We start from the raw sequence: 18,461 nt of genomic DNA, 5'->3' as shown, positions 1-18,461 counted from the left end.
GCGTGTCGCAAACAGGGCCGGGCAAACGTGTAAGCTGCGTGACGTCACTCCCGCTTTCAAATTGCCGCGGGAGTGACGTCACGCAGCTGACACGTTCGCCCGGCCCCGTTTGCGACACCACAAGGGGCACACTTAAACGTGACGTCACACTAGAAGGGTCTATACATGTTCAACAGTTACCACACAGAGTACTGCATGTTTTCCAATGATATTTTCACACATTTCTACAATTTGTATTGTGTATATATACAGGAAGATGCCATCATATGTTGGCTGACTGACAAATGTTCTCTACGGGAAGGGATCAGGACAGAGCAGCTCAGTTTTCATCCTCAAAGTCTGCCGTCATCTGGGAACAAATAGACAAAAAAAGACATTGTTTCTTTTTATTTCCCTGTAAAGTGCATTTTCTTCATCTGGAGGTTAGTTTTTGCCTCACCGCATCAAGATCCGTAGAACTGACTGACTGCGCCAAATACCTGTAGACATCAGGCGACATGGGCATCATTTTCTCTTGCAGCCGGGCCGGATGTCTGTGGCGTGGTGACACAAGTCATTATCAACTCACAAGTCCAGTCATGGAACACACTCGTCATTTGGAAAATGTTGCTTACACTTCTGAGACAGATATGAGCTCCGTTTTCATGTAGCCGCTCTTCGCCGAGTTGTCCACGTCCATGGGCTCTGGAGCTGGATGCCACAAATTGCGTACAATAATAATAACAACAAGACTAAGTGCAATTTCTGAAGAAATTGTGTGGGAATGCTGAAAGCTGAATGCTAAGATTTGAATGCATGTGGAATGCTTATGAAGTAAACAAATAAATTATGACATTAGGGACCTCCTGGTTACTGGACAATGCACTTTACCAACTGTGCCACCAAGCAGTGTAAGACACCTGGTAATGATGATAAGTTATATCATGTATGGAAGTGGTCGTGGAAAGTGTTGCCTACAAAAAGTTCAATGTCTGTCCCATTGAAAATGATTGGGGAAAAGTTGATATTACAAGTTAAATTGTGCAAATACTGTAAGTAATGTGGAGAATCAGACGATATATACCCCGGGAGACATGAAATTTTGAAGCTAGTTGAAATTTGAACAGTGTAAATTGTAAGTATTATGTGGGAGTTGTTATGCGGCAAGAAAGTGTGGAGAATAAAAATCACAATAACATATGTGGGAATGCTTCCCACAATAAAAAAAAAATCTAGAGTTGTACAAGGAGTTCAATTTGCTTACATATCAAATACTACATTTTCCCCATATGTAAAGGAAAGAAGGCATGTCTTACCTTCGGAGGTTTTGGTATAGTACTTCTTAAAGGCAATGTCTTTTGGGATTTCGGGGTAGAGGAAACGCAGCGGGTTATCAGGGATGTCATCGGTAGCCATCACCTTATAAGTACGGATGATGTTGGCCAGCGAGACAGCACTCAGCTCTTTCTTCGTGTACGGCTCCACAGAGTGGAAGATGGGCTTGTCTGTTAAGGGAGAAAAAAAATCATGTTGGAATCAATTGAACACACTTGAGTAAACAAAAAAAAAAGGGAAGAAGAGATCCAGCGCTCACTGTGCATGTCATGTTCGATCCACGTGAAGGTAATAGCTCCTTCTTTGCTGCTCTCGCTGAACCTGAGCAAGAAGGTCCCTGGGCACTTGTCGCTCAGCAGGGCCTTTTCGCGCTCCTTGCTGATGAAGCCAATGATGAAGCTGCACGTACACAGGAAGGATTGAGTTATTTAAACAGCACCGTCCATACATTCATATGGAGGTTTGTTCCTAGTCTCTATTGCTACTTGCTAACATTGGGTTCAGTTGCTTCTCTTCAAATAAACAGTGTGTAAGGCTGCTTCAGATTCCATACAAGAAGCATTCCAAAGAAGAACTCACCCGTCGTTCCAGAGGGAAAGCAAGTGTCTCTTGATCAGATCCAGGATGCCTTCAATCCACAACCAGAAGGGAAAAGATTTCTCGTTGTTACTTTGGGCCTACACAAAAGCAATGTTTGTCTTAGTGAAGACTAGGGGCTGTCAGTCATTTAAATATTTTAATCGTAATTAATCGAATGATTTCAATGATAAATCACATATTTTATATCAGTTCTTAATGCACAATAAATATATTTTTCATGCTCTAACATAAAAGTTGAAAAATGTTAAGCTAATACAAATATGGTTGTATCTTTTACATCATTGTTGGAGTAATTTCATAGTAAATCATAACATTATTTGATGTAAAAAGATGTGCAGTACTGTACTGTAAAATGTGTGTGTGAAACATTGATTTGTGTTAAGGTAATTTCTCTGCCACTCAATGTAATTATGTTCAAAATGTTTTTGCGACAGGTGAAAACTGTTTGTGAACATCTTACAAATCCTGAAGAAAACCCTAAATTTCACTACGTTTGCAAGCATTCACTGCTCAGTGAGATATCAGATTTAATCGGCTTTCAGATTCGTAAAAACGCCAATGCCAATATTTGCCAAAATGCCAAATATCGGCATTGTCTATCCCTAATTTTGACACCCCAAGTGGAGATACAACCAGATCATCTTATTGCATTACATTGAAGAATTCTAAAAGAGCTGTGTGATTACATCTGTCCATCACCTTGCAAAACTTGTTCCAGTGAATTAGCCCGTCTGGGTTCCTCTGAGCTTTGGAACCTGCACAGAGTCAAAGATCTTTCTTATAATCCCAAGAATACACTTGAGGATTGTTTCCTATTTCGCGTGTTTTCATGCTTTGGTACGAGATGCGAGTTGTGGTGGTGGGTCTGACCCAGCAGCTTGTCAGCCAGCATGTTGAGCTGCTCCTGGCTCAGGCCTCGCTTGGTGATGGAGGAGAACTGCCAGCTGAGAATCTCGGAGAGCTGAGACCACTTGGCTGCCGGCGGAGACAGGAAGAACTCCAGATTCTGGGAAGGGAGACAAAAATGAACATCCTTAAACTACTCACAAAAAGTTCGGCAAATCGGGCTTTGGAGTAAAATTTCAGGATGAAGCTGAAGTAATTTTTACAGGTGAACTTCATTTGACATCCTCTAAACTTTTGAATGCATTGTTCAGTTTTCAGTATGTTTTTCACATCTTGCTGTTTCACCTTGGGTTCATTGGTCAGCATGTTGTACCACAGGATGGAGGCCCAGCCGCTGGGCAGCTGGCACACGTTGGAGATCACCACCACAGGTAGAGACAGCGCCTGAGACAGACACAATGATCAGTTATTTACTTGGCAGCAGAAGCAATCCTCCGTAACTTGCGCAGTCTCACCTCCAGCTTGATTTTAGTACCAGACTGGCTGAGCTGCAGCTCCGACTCAAAGCTCAGAGAGTGAAGCTCCTTGGTTACGATCAATGGACCCTAGACACACCAACACACCTGTGTTCGTATGTTGCGCGATCTGACCTGAGTGAAAACCACATAAAGATGTAATCTTACCTCACTGGTTCGGTTTCCTGTGACTTTCTGCTCTTTTAATTGCTGTGAGGGAGGTGGGAAGAGGGGACATATTAACACACTTTTAGTGGATTCCATAGAATTGTATTTCCTGTACACACACGACCACTACACAAAAAAAAAAAAGTTAGGGACATTATGCACTTAAAACATTACGGGTGGGCTGATTTTGACCTTTTGTCAACTGTTCAAACTTTCAGTACTTGCTGTTCTTTAACAAGAAGCTGAATTGAAACATTCACAACAGGTCTTTTGTTTTTCTTTTTTAAGACAAAAGTTTTGTTTACCTTGATTAGTTTTGGCGTGAATTAATCATTCACAGCATGAAAATTTCCAAGGACATCGACTTCTACGCCTTTCTGTAGCTCTTCCAGTCTCTATTTATATCGCTGTTGCAAAATGTTGACGACATCCCGAGACACTCTCAACCTCAAGCAGTGGCCACTTCCTGTTTGAAGTCTTGTAAAATTGATCAATTATTCTTTGGGTCTCATGATGTCAAAATTAAAGCCAGTTCTGATATTTAAAATTCCGATCAGTGATTAATTGGCCATATATTAAAAAAAAAAATCCAATAAATAAAATAACTTGTTTTTTGATCTCTTAATGAACAACAAATATATGAATTACAGACAGAACACTTGACTGTTTTCCCATACTTTAGAAGTAACTGGTCAGGCCCTAGTTAATATCTGTCCACGCTCCTTGGGTGCGTTTTCATTTAATAAGAATGTTATCAAAATGTAAACAGCATTAACCAACAGAAGTGATGTCAGCCCAGAGTGTAAATGCTTTTACTTTTTAAATCCAGGTTAATTATAAATGCTTTTTTTCCTATAATTTTCATTACTGTCTTTTGAAATCATGTTCTTTATTCCTATGGTGTAGAAAAGTACTACAGTGATACCTCAGCTCACGAACATAATTGGTTCCCAGAAAGAGTTTGTAAGGCGAAAAGTTTGTCTTCCGAACATTTATTTCCCATAAGAAACCATTAAAATGAGAATAATCCGTTCCCAGGTCCCTATAAAACATAATTTTCTACTAAATAAGCCTTAAAACTACACAAAAATATACCTTATTTTATGTATAATAAATGTGCTATTGTATTGTAATTAAAGAAATAAACTGTACTGTATAATAAAGTCGTTTTATTTACCTTTGTGATGGTAGTTCTTAAGGATGGTAGCAATGGTGGACTTACTTCATTCGCGAGCGTTTCACCGCGTAGAGTGTTTATGGAACGGTTGCCGCTCATTCGCACTTTCGTGCTCACTGGAGCGGAGGAGGCGTGTCCCTTGGTGAACAAGGAAGTGGAGCACTTTAACGAGTCAACAAAAAGTGAGCACCGCCAACTACTTTCACCTCTTTTCTGGGACTAAACTGCTGTGGCACTATTTTCTCCTTTTTTGAGGTACGTGATAGCACTTTTGCTTTTTTTAGTGGCGCGAACTCCATTGACTACAATGCAAACGCGCCGCCGTCCCTCGCCGTCCCTCGCTTTTGGCGAGAACGTAGCATTAGGCTTATCTTTTTCAGTCCCATAATAGCAAAAGTACACTCAATATGGTCCAAAATGTCTATCAAACACAAACCGCGTCCGCACTAAAAGAAAGGGGGTGACGAACTGGGACGCCGTGAGCGTGCGTCAGCTTCTCGTGGACGCCACCGTGGTGCTGTTCGACCGCGTGGTTTGGTTCGTCCGCCGAAAACTAGTTCGTCAGCAGAGACTAAATTTTCGCGAATTTAATGTTCATGAGGCGAAAAGTTCGTGAGCTTAAGCGTTCGTCAGCCGAGGTATCACTGTATATAATATCTATATTGAGTTTTTTTAAAAATGTAGAAAAGCACAATTACTCGTAAAATATAGATAGAACAAGGTCATGCTGTTGAATCGTTTAATTGTTACCATGAAAGCATCTTGGCTGCTTACTGTCATTTATTTTGTGTTGATTATAATTGTTATTATGTTATTCATTTATTTATTAATTTGTTTATTTTGATCAAGGGCAGGTATCACAAGTTTCACTTCTTTTTGTCCCCTTTCATTTCTTTTTTAAAGAATGAAATCAAATTTTTCCAATTAAATTGGAAAAAAAAATGAGCTCAGTCCATTTGCAATTTTAATTATTTTATAAAACTGCTGTTATTTCTTTACTCTTACATGAGTTACCTCGTGTATGAAATATGCTATAGAAATAAAACTGCCTGGCCTTATTAAAAGGACTTTTTAAATACCAATTTTAATTGAACCAAGAAATGTACTGGTCCAATCGTGGATCAAACACCTGTCGTGAATGTCAGCAGTTCATTTCCTTGTTGGACAACAGCAAGTTGTGCAGCAAGCACTGAATATTATATTAGACTGGAAAGTCTGTTATGTCCCCAACTTTAGTTTATTTTCCTCCTGTAAGCTTTTACTCAAATCTCAGCAATTCAACTGTGAATACTCACCAGATGTCTGAACTCTGCTGCGAGGCTGCCATTGGACTCCTCCATGTTCATGACTTTGGTGTTAGTTCCCAAGATGTTGAACCTACGGAACCTAAAAGATACACATGGGTCTCTCACTGCCATTCAGCATGAAAAATCTACTTGATGTGTTATGTGTTAGAAGACAAACCCTTTCTTGTCTGTCACATCCCTAAAGAGGTCAAGATGACACATTAATGACATTGTTGTACAATGGAACGGCATGAGTGTGGCAGCATGAGATCATACTTGTCGAATAACGCCTTGACTTTGAGTTGGTAGTTAAACTCGGGCAGCTTCACTAGGAACCTGGACGCACATGGCGAGATAATTATGTGTGGTATAAATACAGTGTCTTGTTTACTGAATGTAGCAGAGGTGTTTCTCACCGCAGTTTTACGGTGAACTGAATGGAAGTTTTCAGCACCAGTGGCCTCTGGGGGTGGGTGGGCATGCAGGGCTGCCTCTCCACAACCAAAGCGCTGCTCACAGAAAAAAAACGCGTGATGCATCAACACAACAGATGAACAACTGGCCAGGAGAGGATCAATACGTTACTTGGAGAGGAGGTTCTTCAGCAGCTCCAGGACTCGGACCTCCAAGATGTCTTTCTTCATGGTGATGGGGTCGCTTTCGTATGTGAACTTCTGCTCCAGCTCTTGCAGCTTCTTGAGATGCTGGCGAAACTGTTGAAGAGTCTCCGCTACTGTGGTGAACCTGCAGGGACGAGGTGTTGGTGGTAAGAAATTATCTCGAGACATAATGCTACCTTATTTTCAAGTTGTGAACCATCTTGGTCTTTTTTTGCTTTGTGTTGTGAGGTAAAATTTGAGCTTCATAAATGGCACCACCCGAGTAAAATGAGTTAGGAGCTTAGTCACGGAGCGAATCAATGTGGTAAGTCAAGCTAGCAGTGTATAACCTGTACGTTTGCGGTTCTCACCAACTCTGCAGCTGATCCAAGCAGGCGTTGGGCGGTCCGCCAATGCAGGCAATCTGCTGCCGCCGCTTCCACTCGGGCAGCTCCTCGGAGATCAGGTCCGACACCAAAGCTTGAGTCACGTTCAGGAGATCAGTCAGCTGGAGCATCACGTCCTGATGACACAAAGGTTTGCGTGATTTTTAGTCTTTCTGTTAGTAGGAAATATCACACTTGGATCTTATGCTTAAAGGATTCTGTTGTTGTTTTGTTTTTTGCTTACATCCATAGCTTAGGTCCGACACAATTTCTGCGGCATTAATTCAAAGATGAACCAACCTGCCGTTTTGCTTTCAGATCCAAGCACATCCTAGTGATGATCATCTTCTCCTGCTCCAGTTCCTTCGGCATCATATCATTAAGGTCGTTCTCTACAGCAACACGCAAGCACTTACGTCACCTCCAACAATGCTACACGAGTATGTGTCTTTGCCTTGTAGGCAGCTTTCACCTCTGTTCCTCAGCGTATTGAACTTGAAGTCGTATTCATCCTGCTGATCTTCCAGATTTTTGATGGTTTGGTCTGCCACCTGAGACACAAATTTGTGAAGAATACTTGAAACATCCCCAGAGTCAAATCGGAAGCAGAGCACATGAAATATTGTAAATGTATCACCTGAGCTCTGTCTCTCATCTCCTGCACTTTGCCGCCTAATTTTGGTTTCTCCACCACCATGTCTGACGCCATTCCCTCCCCCTCCTGCAATTTTATAGTACTGTTTTTTTTAACTTGACATCCGGAAGAGTCTTTCAGACATTTATCCAAAACCATTGAATAGTTTTGTTGAAAGTACAAGTGTATTTTTACCATTGTGCTTTTTGCGCATGCAAGGATCACACGCTCATCCTTCAGGTTCTTTGAAATGATCATGGCCATGTGCACTGGGTCTTCCTGGAATCTATCCTGGAAAATGGAAAGAGCACAAAATAAAACACAATGGATTATCTTGACTGTCATTGCAGTATATAAACAACAATTTAAAAGTGCTTGACAATTTGTGAAACAAAGCATGAAAACGCTAAACTAAACGATAATGAATAACAAATAGAATACTGCATGTAGGCACCAAATCATACATTCATCTGTTATAAAATCAAGTTAAATCAAATGTGCACAATCTGATGTGAGGTAATGCAGTCAGGCAAACAAGTCAAGCCACATTTTTTCGAGGTCTAGTCTCTATATCTCTCATCTTCATTATTTTCATGACCTATTTTTTAATTTATTTATTTTCATTTGAAGGAAACTGGAATAAAATCAAGAGGAAGAAATGATTAGAGCATCAAGCTAATTATGCAGTGTAGTCAAGGAGGATGTTGAATTAAAAAGGGTGGTGGCAGCGCAGTCTGACCTGCAGGTTCCTCTTGATCTTGCGGCAGTTGTGTTGCTGCAGGAAGTTGTTCTCCAGAGCAAAGCGGCTGTGTTGGTCATCCAGCTGGCCCAGGAGGTCATGAAAGCGTACGACCGCTAATGATTCTTGACCTGCCACCGAGTCCCTGTGGATGCCGAGACAGACGGGAGATGTGTTGATCAGCACATTATATAATCTTATATAAGTAGTAATATTTGTTTCATGAATATGTATGAATTTATTCCCAACAGTTTGCTTGTTCCTCTTAGCTACTCTGCCTGTGGTACATGTGGATGCCAGTTTTGTTTTGTTGGTTTTTTTTAGCCAATCAGATTTCAGGCTCAATGTGTTGCCAAGATCAATCTAATCTTCCTGCCTTCACATTCAGTGGTGCCGTTTCATGCAATTTCATTTATGTGAGCATTGTGAAATTTGTTGCCTCTATGACCCGAGGGTTATACAGGAGAACATATGGGACTTTCTTGACTCATGAAATCTGCCAGTGCACAAACAGGCGTGGGCGGCCAATGACTTCTGAAGGTGTTTGTTTTATTTGTATTTATTCTTTAAACTTTAAGCAGTTATGTTACATTTAGACATTGCAGGGAAAATACTACCTGGACAGTTTTTGGTTCCATTTCAAGTTGTGTCACTCATACAGTTGAACTATATTTGGACTTTGTTTACATTTTAATTGGAGAAAAGAAAAAAAAATCACAAATATATTGTTCAGTAATTATTACTCATATAATCAAAAATATAGTCACCGCATATTTCCTTGAAAAATCGTGATAATCGTGATTATTTTTTTATTTTATTTTTTACCTGGTATTGGTACTTCCCCATCACTAGTCATAAAACTGCAACACTGATAATACAGGTATTCATAACCCTGTCTGTGCTGTTTTGCATTGTTTGTTAGCATTAAACTCTTGATTGTTTTCTGTGTGTCTTGGGGTAAACACGGTCGACGTAATCTCACCAGTCGATGCTCTCAATCCACTTGCTCAGGTAATCTCTGATGTCCATTGGGAAAGAGTCATCGTACAACAGGTCCACTTGCTCCAGGTACTTGGAGTCCAGCATCTGAAGCTGGCACCACTGAGCCATCTCCTAGCCAAGGGATAAATTCAACATTCAAGCCTTGAAACGTCTTGGAACAAGCAACTCTTCAATTCATACTTGTAATGATCTGTGCTGCTTTAAAATCAAGTTTTGGGAATTATGGTTAAGGCGTTTTATTAGGTTATGTCTGGTCAACATGTAGACGTGGCACAAAAAAAAAAAAAAAAAAAAAAAAAAAGACTGATGCATAGGTGTCAAACTGAATCCCTCGAGGGCCGCAGCCCTACAGGTTTTCGAGGCCTCCCAGTTTCAACACAGCTGATTCATATTTAAGCTCATCAGCAAGCTCTGCAGGAGCCTGATAATTATCCTGATCATTGAATCAGGTGCATTGGAGTAGAGAAGCCTAGAAAACATGCAGTGCTCCGGCCCTTGAGGACCGGTTCTCGACACATGGTCTACAGGTACTGGTCCAACTCCATCGATCCATCCATTTTCTTAACCGCTTCTTCCTCACAAGGGTTGCGGGATGCTGGAGCCTATTCCAGCTGACTTTGGCCAGTAGGCGGGGTTGCCCAGTTAACTCGCAAACTTTTTCTTTATAATATGTTCTATGTGCCGCCACTAGTCTAAACACAGCATTCTTATTAATCTTGTGTTTGTGGAATATTAGTTAAGCATAAAAATCCACCTGTTTTTATCCATTTCAGGGGTGGCCATTTTGCCAATTGTTCTCGACTGAAAATGACATCACAAATGTGAAAAATGACAAAAAGTGGTGAGCCGTGATTGGTCATTACCTGAGCATTGAGGAAGTGTTGTTGTTATTTTCAGTTGATAGCAAGTGGCAAAATGCCCCCCCCCCCCCCCCCTAAATGGATTTAGGTGTTTGATTCATATGCCACAAACACAATATAAATCATAATATTATGTTTACACTATATGGGGCTGCATATAACGTATTATTGTAAAGAAAATACCTGGGTTGAGTCCCTTTAAAGTATAAGTTTAAAAAAAAAAAAGTAAAAGACTGCAAATTACTTTTTTTTTTTTTTTTGCTATTAATTATATAGAATACAGATTTTGATAGCATTAAACTCTTGATTGCTTTCTGTGCACTTTTTTTTAAAATTTTTTTATTTTTTATATAATTTGGCCCTTTTTTTTATTTTACCCAGCTAAGGCTTTTGTTTTGTTATCGAAAACGTTCCCACAGCTTTGTAAACATTGTGAAATTTAAAACACACAAATCAGCTAATGACAACAACTAGTGAAAATACACTGGACTGTATGTGTTTTTCAGGCTAGATAGAGAAGCACAAAAACGCCAGCTTGGGTGTTTTTTAGGATGGCGCAACATATTTGCCACCAATATTCTAGGGAATATCTTGCTTACTTGTCCTTGTTACTCGTTGGTCTTGACGTCCCTGCTTGATTTCACTTTAGAAGATCTCATTCAGTCAAGATCTCAACCGCCGTTAACTTTCCCGTTCTAAATTTGTACATCCGTCGTGTCGTCATCCAATGTGATTGTGAAAAAAGTAACGTCTCGTAAGTAAAGCGTAGAACGTTTACACGTATAGATATCAGCATTAAAATGTAGGGAGCAAAAGTAAAAATACTAAATACTTAGTTACTTTTGGCAAGATGACGTGCGCCAATCGGACATTCCAGGTAACATAGCTTATCATTAAAATAACTCCTGTCTTTAATAAGTGCCTTATCAGCTGCTTGGTATTACGCGTTACTTATTTTATTACGTAGCTACACTACTTCATTTAGCAGCCATACGGAATTAAGCGCGTTTATGTACAACAGTCAAAAGGCGTAGGTAAACAAATACTGAAACTGACCGTTTATAATTATGTAGAGACAATAGGAATAGAAAATGAGGATGAACAGAAAGGCTTGTTCGGTTGTTTCCTGTGCTGCTTCTTCCTTGCTTCTGACAACTATTTTATCAGGAACAACTTGGTTTGATTGTGACATGGAAGCAACCAATCACCGCCAAGATTGTATGACAGTGGTCCGCCTATTTCTCAAACAGCCAATCAAATTGTTTAAAACAGGCTGTTCTGTCATTTATGACTCTCCGCTATAAAGCCAAGAGTACTTAGCTGAGGTATTACAAGCCACATGTCTTGTTACAAGTTAGAACAAGCCAAAATATTTGAGCATGATTTGTGTTTTTCGGGCTTGTAAATTTACTTGCAGCACATATGTGTTTTTTAGGATTTAAAAATAAAATAAACACTCGTTGAGTGGGGGGATATTAGTTAATGGAACAGCCACAGTGAAGACCACGTGTTTTCAGAGAAAGCGAAAGTAACTCTCTGCAAAAGCCTCTGAAACTGAAACCTATACAGGTAGTAGTACGCCTCTTCAGTCCCTTCACTTTCGGGAAAACGTTACCGTGCAATCTGGAGAAACACAAGTTTATGGCACTTTAACGCACGTCACGGAATACAAGATGTTTAAACACAAAATATGCCAATTGTTACGCAAATTATAGTTTCTTAATGCAATAATCTATGAGGTTATGTTACAGTTGTTTTAATAAGACACTCGCTAACTCAGATTTGATAAATGTGTTGTGGTGTTATCGTATTATGTCACTGGAATAGTCTTGAAAATAACGTTGACACAAACTGATGGCTTATGAATTCTTAAGGCTTCTTGATCAGTGCGTAGCCAAAAGAATTAGGCCTAATATTTTTACTTAAAGTAAATCAAACGTTTATTATGAAAACCTTTTTAAATTATGGTCTTCCTCCTCACATAAACACAAAATAATGTTATTTTTTTCCTTCAACTTCTCTTTGAGGGCGTTTGCGTGGAATTCTTAAATGATGTCCCCCAAATTTCAGGTACAAAGAGACTAATTAAAGTTTCTCCAAATAATTGTGTGTCCATCATAATCCACCCTATTAGTCTTGTTAGTCTGTGGTAGTTTTGTTCTTAATTAAAAAAATAAAAAATAAATAAATAAAAAAGTAGTTCTTATCAATTAACACACTGTATGCTGTAAAATCATTCTTTTCGAGGAACCTGAAAGCACAAATGAGGTGAGTGTAAACATTCTGTCTGGCCTTTTTACCATGTCTTTATTTCTTTGTTTTTTTTTTCTTTTCTTTTTTAAGTTTGAGTATTTTACCTGCATGACATTCTTCAACGTCAACCCTGTAGGCTGAATTATGATGAAAGTAAACTAAAAGAACAAAATTTGCTCATTCACAGAGCTAATTTATTTGAATGAACAAATAAAATCCATCCTGATAGGCTTACCTACAGTAGAGATACAGAATTTATTTTTAACCCAGAAAAAAAAAAAAAGTTTTAATTGAAAAGTCACAAATCTCCAAAAAAGACCTTTATGATGGATTACAGACATTTTTGCTGCAGCTCAAAATCACATGGATGTGAACTCAAGTTCAGTGCAATAAGAAAAATGTCATTTGCTGACACTATGTTCCAGCAAAACATTTAGGTCACACATCCCCGTGAAGAACAATAACAGCTTGGACATCTGCACTCAGCATCAAATCAAGACAAAACCTCCTGTGGAGATTTTTTTTTTTTTTTTTTTTTAATGTCTTCTTGGTCTTACTCTTGCAGCCGCAAGCCCAAAGTGCTACATACATTTCCCGCATATTCACCAGGTGTATAAAAAGTAAAAACCACAGTATGTTTCACTTTCTCATTTGAAAACCTAACATCCACCAAGCTACAGTAAATGAGACTTGTATAGTCCCAACCCCAATAATCGTTTTCCAGACTTTCCGGTCTCAAAAATGCAAATTAAAATATTTCTGGCTGAAGTATGTCTATAAATTAGTTACAAATTGTACTTCCCTAAATGTCCTGATAAATTCATGGTGTATGATTCACAGCATGGGCTTTTCAAGCATACACAGGGAAGAACGGTCACCCAGTTCATTGTTTACCAAACAAAGGCACATGCTTGACATCCTGCAGGTTTTCTTTTGGCCAAAGCTCAAATCAGACAGAAAGGACAGGAAGCAGCAGAGAGTTTAACAGATCCCACATCTTTGTATCAAAAACTAAATACAGTGGTACCTTGACTTACATGTTTAATATGTTCCGTGACCAAGCTCATAACTCAATTTACTTATATGTCAAATCAATGTTCCCCAGTGAAATGCACTTAATCCATTCCAGCCTGCTCAAAAAATGCATTTATGTGTTTTAAGAAAGAAAAAAACACAGTATACATATTGACACTAAAGAAATTACCTGGTTTTATTAAATATAGCTTTTTTTTCTGTGATTTAAAAAAATAATAATAAATAAACCGGGGTTTGACTGGCCATCGGGAATTTCGTGAGTTTGCCGAGTCATCATTGTCAGCATTTGTCCCCACTCACCCCTGGAGAACTGTGGACAAATATTAATCTGCGCATGTCCATCCTCTAGTCCACACCTCCCATCCCCATCAACAAATAGGATTCGTCACGTGTCCGTTGTCTCGTCCACAGCCCCCTTACTCCCCATTGACGAATATTTTCCCAGGCCGAATTTTGTTTCCTGTCGTTCCCTGACCACAACTAGGCTACATTAAAATCCTTGCTAGCAGCTTCAAGACTACATATTCCATCTTCTAAGTGTACGTTACTGTACGTTGAAACAAGCCAAAAGTCACAAAACAACACTTGTGTGTGTGCGCACATGATTTGCACTTTTTGAAGCTGTCTATCGGTTACTTTCTACTAGTTTTCAGTTGACTACCATTAAAGCTCGTCGGTCAAAAATTCACTCCTTGGGTTACAAGTCTATGTTTTGAAGAAATTGCGGTTAGCATCTGATGCTAGCGGCTGGAGGAACCAGAAGCAGCGGCTAGAAGCTAACGCCTCTACTCGCTCTAGGCTAGCAGCACAATACAGACGGAAAAAAAACAAAAACATCCAGGGTTGGCAAACACTAAACTTAGTGTCAACCCTCCGGCACTGAACTGCAGCTACAACAACAGAAAACTAATTTAATTTTTTTTTAAAAAATCACTCAAGCTCCCTTCTAAGTCAAATTTTGTCTCGCAACACAAAGCAAAAAAATCCATCAAGTGGTGTCTCGTAACAAAAAAAAAAAAAAAAAAAAACTCATTCAAAGGGGTACTCGGAAGTTAAGGTACCACTGTAAAAATAATACAGCACTCTGCTGATGTTATAGATCATTTTTAAAACTCTATAAGTGCTACAAATCCACCAGTGTATCTAATAGTGGCATGAAATGCTGATCCTGCTGGCCTGCTTTGTAACATCAGGAGCAACCGCAGTGGTCCACCACCATGGACGGGATCTTCCCGTAGATGATCTGCTCCTTGCGGTTAAAGTAGAGCATGTTAATGGGTGACATCTTTGTGGGCGTGCAGCAGGGTCCTGCCGTGCCGCGTGGGTTGGCTTTGTTTACCAGGTGCGCGTGCGGGTATTGCTGCAGGTGCAAGAATTCGCACTCTCCTGAGCAGTAGTTGGCTCGGTAGCGCTTGGGTGCGATGATCCAGTCCCAACCGAACTCCTCAAAGTCCACGGTGAGCGGGTAACGGCAGCAGCGTGTTTCAGCTGACTCTTCATCGCAGTTTATGCCCGAGTCACGGCGGGATCTCTTTGGGCTGTCCAGGATTTTGACTTCAATGAATGGTTGCTGGAAAGGAATCAATTGTAGCGCCGTTTACATTTATGTACTCAACTCAACTCAATTTTCATTTATAAAGCACTTTAAAACCACCATTGCTGCAAACTTTAGCTGGCCGATTCTGATGCCTGCCTGTGATTGTCTATGTCAGGGGTCATCAACCTTTTCTAGTCAAAAGAGCCATTTTAGGCCAAATAAATAACAAAAAAAAATCTCTCTGGAGCCATAAAATATTTGAACATTGTAATGAGTGAAACAGTGTGTTTGTGTTAGCCTAATTTTCTGAGGGCCCAAGAGCTAATTAGAGCTTCACCATAACAGAAAAATATCTTTTTACTTTGAGATTCATTTTCTTCTAACTTTTGTCTTCCGTTTCTGGATATTTTTTGGTAATTTTTCATACTTTGTTTTTCATACATTTTTAGACTTTTCTGCCTTTCTTTCAAATTTCTGACATTTTTGGCAATTTTATGGACATATTATGGTAATTTTCTGCCTCTTTCCTTCCTTATTTGGACATTTGGCTATTTGGCGTTTTTTCATTTTTCTGACATATTTGTAATTTTTTTAGATTTCTTCTTTTGTTTTTGGGCATTTTGTGGTTCCTTTTTGAACATTTTCTTTTCAGCCTCTTCTTAAATAAATTGTCTGACTTTTATGGGGCAATTTTGTGTACATTTTATGCAAATTTCTAGGATTTCTTCTTTTGTTTGGGGACATTTTATAGTTACTTTTTAAAAAATTTCTGCCTTTTTTAAAATAAATTTTCTAAACTTTTTTGGGCTATTTGGTGTACATTTTAAGGTCATTTTTGGGGGGGCGGGATTTCTTCTTTTGTTTTTCAACAATTTGTAGCTCATTTTCACATTTGCATATTTTCTCTCTGCCATTTTAAAAGAAAATCAGTTATTTGACATTTTTGGTAATTTCATGAACATTTTATAGTATTTTATTTTTAGATTTATTTTTTTCACATTTTGTGGTTCCTTTTTGAACATTTTCTTTTCAGCCCTTTCTTAAATACATTTTATGGTAATTTTCTGCCTTTCCTCTTCCTAGTTGGACATTTATGGTGGATGTTTTTAGGTAATTTTTATTAATGTTTTAATCCACCTTTCCTCTCTCCTTTTCTGACAACTCAAAAATTTGAACTCAGACCATTTTAAAATATTTAATTATTTATTTGTATTTAATCATTAATTCATTTAAAGACTATTTTATTTAAAAAAAAAAAAAGTACATAAAATAATAATAATAATAATTTCTACTCTTTGCAGAGGGACTTTGCAGACCGCTTGTGTATGTAAAGCACGTAAGGTGCACTCACCAGGCCTTCCTCTCCTGGCTCTGCAGATGTGACTGCCAGGTCTTCTCCTTGAGGGTCGAAAGCGTTAATGTCGATACCATAGTTGCTATCTGGCTGACGCAGCCATGCCTGCAGCAGAGACTTGATGTCCATGCTCTGCCAAGAACCGGCGCCAGCATCAGCGTCCACCTTTAGAGAGCGCACTTTCACCCGGGTGTTGTTTCCCTCCCTGTCGGGTTTGAGTCGCGAGATCTGCAGGAAGACAGTTGTGACCATGTGGACTGGCCGCAGATGAACCCACAGCTGAGCGCTCAGGATGTTCTCTGTGTGAATCTTCGGACTGAGGCTGAACAGACAATAAGACAACCTTCCCTTTGCGATGGAGTCTGCTGGAAGACATTATTTACATGTTTAAATGTTTAACTAAATATCAACAACTTCCAAGTTCATCACCCTGTAAATTCTGGGTTGGCAAATGAATCCTCTTTCAGCTGGGATGGAAAATGTTTCTCTTATACTATTGTAAACAATAGTACCACCATCATGGCCCCCCAGTTTGAACAGTAACACTGCACATATCAAACACTGTACTTGATTCAATCAAAACATAAATAACGATTCAGTTACACTGTCTATTAATGATTCAATACCACCCATCCATCTATTCATCCATCCATTTTCTTAACTGCGTACTCCTCACAACGGTCACGGGGGTGCTGGAGCCTATCTCAGCTGGCTTCGGGCAGTAGGCGGGGTACAGCCAATTACAATGATTCAATACCTATGTATATAAAAGTTAAATACAACTGAACTGTATTGGCACTGTAGTGTACATAAAAAGTAAAATAATAATAAATCCACTGCAACGTTAAATAAAAAAATAAAAAATAAAAAACAGTACTTAGATAATCATTCAAACAAAACATATTGCAAGTTAAATGAAAATTGCACCTAAATAAACATTGGAAACATTTTGTTTGATTGTATTTCATGTATTATATGTTGTTGTTTTTTTTTCTTACTAATTCAGTGATTCTTTCGCGTACCACTAGAGGGAGCCCACGAACCATTAATGGGCTTTGATAATCACTGCACGATCACATACAACATTTTAGCCCCTTCGGACCCATAGATGATCCCAGTGGACATATTTGTGTGTCTAAACCAATAAAAACGCATAATTTGGATGATGTCAACACTTCTGGTTCAGGATTGGATCCCAGCTAACCAATCACAATCGCAAGTTGATTTGCAGGATGTTCATGTAATAATGTTACATATAAGCTTAGCAAGTTTACAGCACGTTACAGCCATCCTGGCATCCACTATAATAAATAAAAACATGACATAAACCCCCCCCCCAAAAAACGAGAAAAAAAATCCATGTTGTTCTTATGTGTAAAAAGAATCCAAATCAGTTAAGAAAATAAAATAAAATAAATTTTAAAAAATTGCCCAGCAGAAAAAATAAAATGCGGGTCTGAAGGGGTCATTTAGGTCATTATCTATCCATCCATTTCCTTTGCGCTTATTTAACCTGATTAGGGTCATGGGTGAGCTGGAGCCAATCCCAGCCGACTTTGGATGAGCAGCGGGGTACATTCTGGGCTGGTTGTCAATGAGAAAACAACCAATCACACTCACAATGACATCTAAGGACAATTTAGAGTCTTCGGTGAACCTAACACGTATGAAAATTCAAATGCAAATTTGATTGATGCCACCAAATAAACGTTGCATTAAAAATAGTCATATGGCTCCCATAAGTCTTCCCATCAATATTAAATTAAACAATCACAAAAGGAATATTTGGTTTTTTGGCTATTTACACTTGGTTGCCATGGTGATGATGGTTTCTGTAGTGGCGTGGTCCTCATCTTCCACCCGCGGGTCGTACTGGTCGAGGAGCTGCGTGAGAGGCGGCGCTTTGGGGAGCAGCTGCTGGATCATGTCCCTGCTAATGTTGGGTGCCTGCTCCAGGCGGAGGATGCTGAGGATCTGAGACTTGATGCTGTAGAGCCTCATCTGCTTGCTGTGCTCTCGGAATTCGCAGGCTGAGCATTGCTCTGTGCCGTCTGGCATCAGCCCGGAGGTCCGGTTCAGCTCCTTGGAGAAGCCTGCAGAGAGAAAGGCAGCCACAGCAAGCAAGAGGAGCATCTTGGACACAAGTGCTTGGTGGG

General features: G+C 39.4%; 2 protein-coding genes across 4 annotated transcripts; both read right to left on the bottom strand.

Moving 5' to 3' along the window:
- Positions 1 to 192: 192 nt before the first annotated feature.
- On the bottom strand, positions 193 to 11,328 carry stat1a (signal transducer and activator of transcription 1a). Of its 2 annotated transcripts, XM_077513045.1 has the most exons (25): positions 11,183 to 11,287; positions 10,726 to 10,821; positions 9,247 to 9,377; positions 8,265 to 8,409; positions 7,721 to 7,816; positions 7,529 to 7,612; positions 7,364 to 7,442; positions 7,192 to 7,283; positions 6,877 to 7,028; positions 6,492 to 6,650; positions 6,323 to 6,415; positions 6,183 to 6,242; positions 6,085 to 6,105; positions 5,916 to 6,006; positions 3,444 to 3,485; positions 3,276 to 3,365; positions 3,106 to 3,204; positions 2,785 to 2,920; positions 2,614 to 2,669; positions 1,894 to 1,991; positions 1,574 to 1,713; positions 1,296 to 1,484; positions 615 to 690; positions 440 to 533; positions 193 to 349 (listed from the first exon to the last, which is right to left on the bottom strand). In XM_077513045.1, exons 3-25 carry the CDS (start codon positions 9,372 to 9,374, stop codon positions 320 to 322), a joined length of 2,250 nt encoding a protein of 749 aa, XP_077369171.1. In that variant the 5' UTR covers positions 9,375 to 9,377; positions 10,726 to 10,821; positions 11,183 to 11,287; the 3' UTR covers positions 193 to 319. The 2 variants fall into 2 exon arrangements, with proteins under 2 accessions (XP_077369171.1, XP_077369170.1); XM_077513044.1 differs by lacking the exon at positions 10,726 to 10,821 and having other exon boundaries at positions 11,183 to 11,328.
- A 1,351-nt stretch (positions 11,329 to 12,679) lies between these two features.
- LOC144013815 (growth/differentiation factor 8-like) lies at positions 12,680 to 18,461 on the bottom strand. Of its 2 annotated transcripts, none has more exons than XM_077513052.1 (3): positions 18,111 to 18,461; positions 16,303 to 16,670; positions 12,680 to 14,984 (listed from the first exon to the last, which is right to left on the bottom strand). In XM_077513052.1, the coding sequence occupies exons 1-3, from the start codon at positions 18,436 to 18,438 to the stop codon at positions 14,604 to 14,606; spliced, it is 1,077 nt and encodes a 358-aa protein (XP_077369178.1). In that variant the 5' UTR covers positions 18,439 to 18,461; the 3' UTR covers positions 12,680 to 14,603. The 2 variants fall into 2 exon arrangements, with proteins under 2 accessions (XP_077369178.1, XP_077369179.1); XM_077513053.1 differs by having other exon boundaries at positions 16,303 to 16,667.

This window comes from Festucalex cinctus, chromosome 2, assembly GCF_051991245.1.
Source record: "Festucalex cinctus isolate MCC-2025b chromosome 2, RoL_Fcin_1.0, whole genome shotgun sequence".
Taxonomy (NCBI): domain Eukaryota; kingdom Metazoa; phylum Chordata; class Actinopteri; order Syngnathiformes; family Syngnathidae; genus Festucalex; species Festucalex cinctus.
This window is presented reverse-complemented; position numbering and strand designations above follow the sequence as displayed.

Coding starts and splice junctions, on each gene's coding strand:
- stat1a (XM_077513044.1), bottom strand. CDS start 9,374: ATGGCTCAGTGGTGCCAGCTTCAGATGCTGGACTCCAAGTACCTGGAG. Junction 6,106..6,182: donor GTCAAGGCGTTATTCGACAA/GTATGATCTCAT, acceptor TGACCTCTTTAG/GGATGTGACAGACAAGAAAG. Junction 3,486..5,915: donor CAGCAGAGTTCAGACATCTG/GTGAGTATTCAC, acceptor CCTCCCTCACAG/CAATTAAAAGAGCAGAAAGT.
- LOC144013815 (XM_077513052.1), bottom strand. CDS start 18,438: ATGCTCCTCTTGCTTGCTGTGGCTGCCTTTCTCTCTGCAGGCTTCTCC. Junction 16,671..18,110: donor CATCACCATGGCAACCAAGT/GTAAATAGCCAA, acceptor AATGTCTTCCAG/CAGACTCCATCGCAAAGGGA. Junction 14,985..16,302: donor AGCCAGGAGAGGAAGGCCTG/GTGAGTGCACCT, acceptor ATTCCTTTCCAG/CAACCATTCATTGAAGTCAA.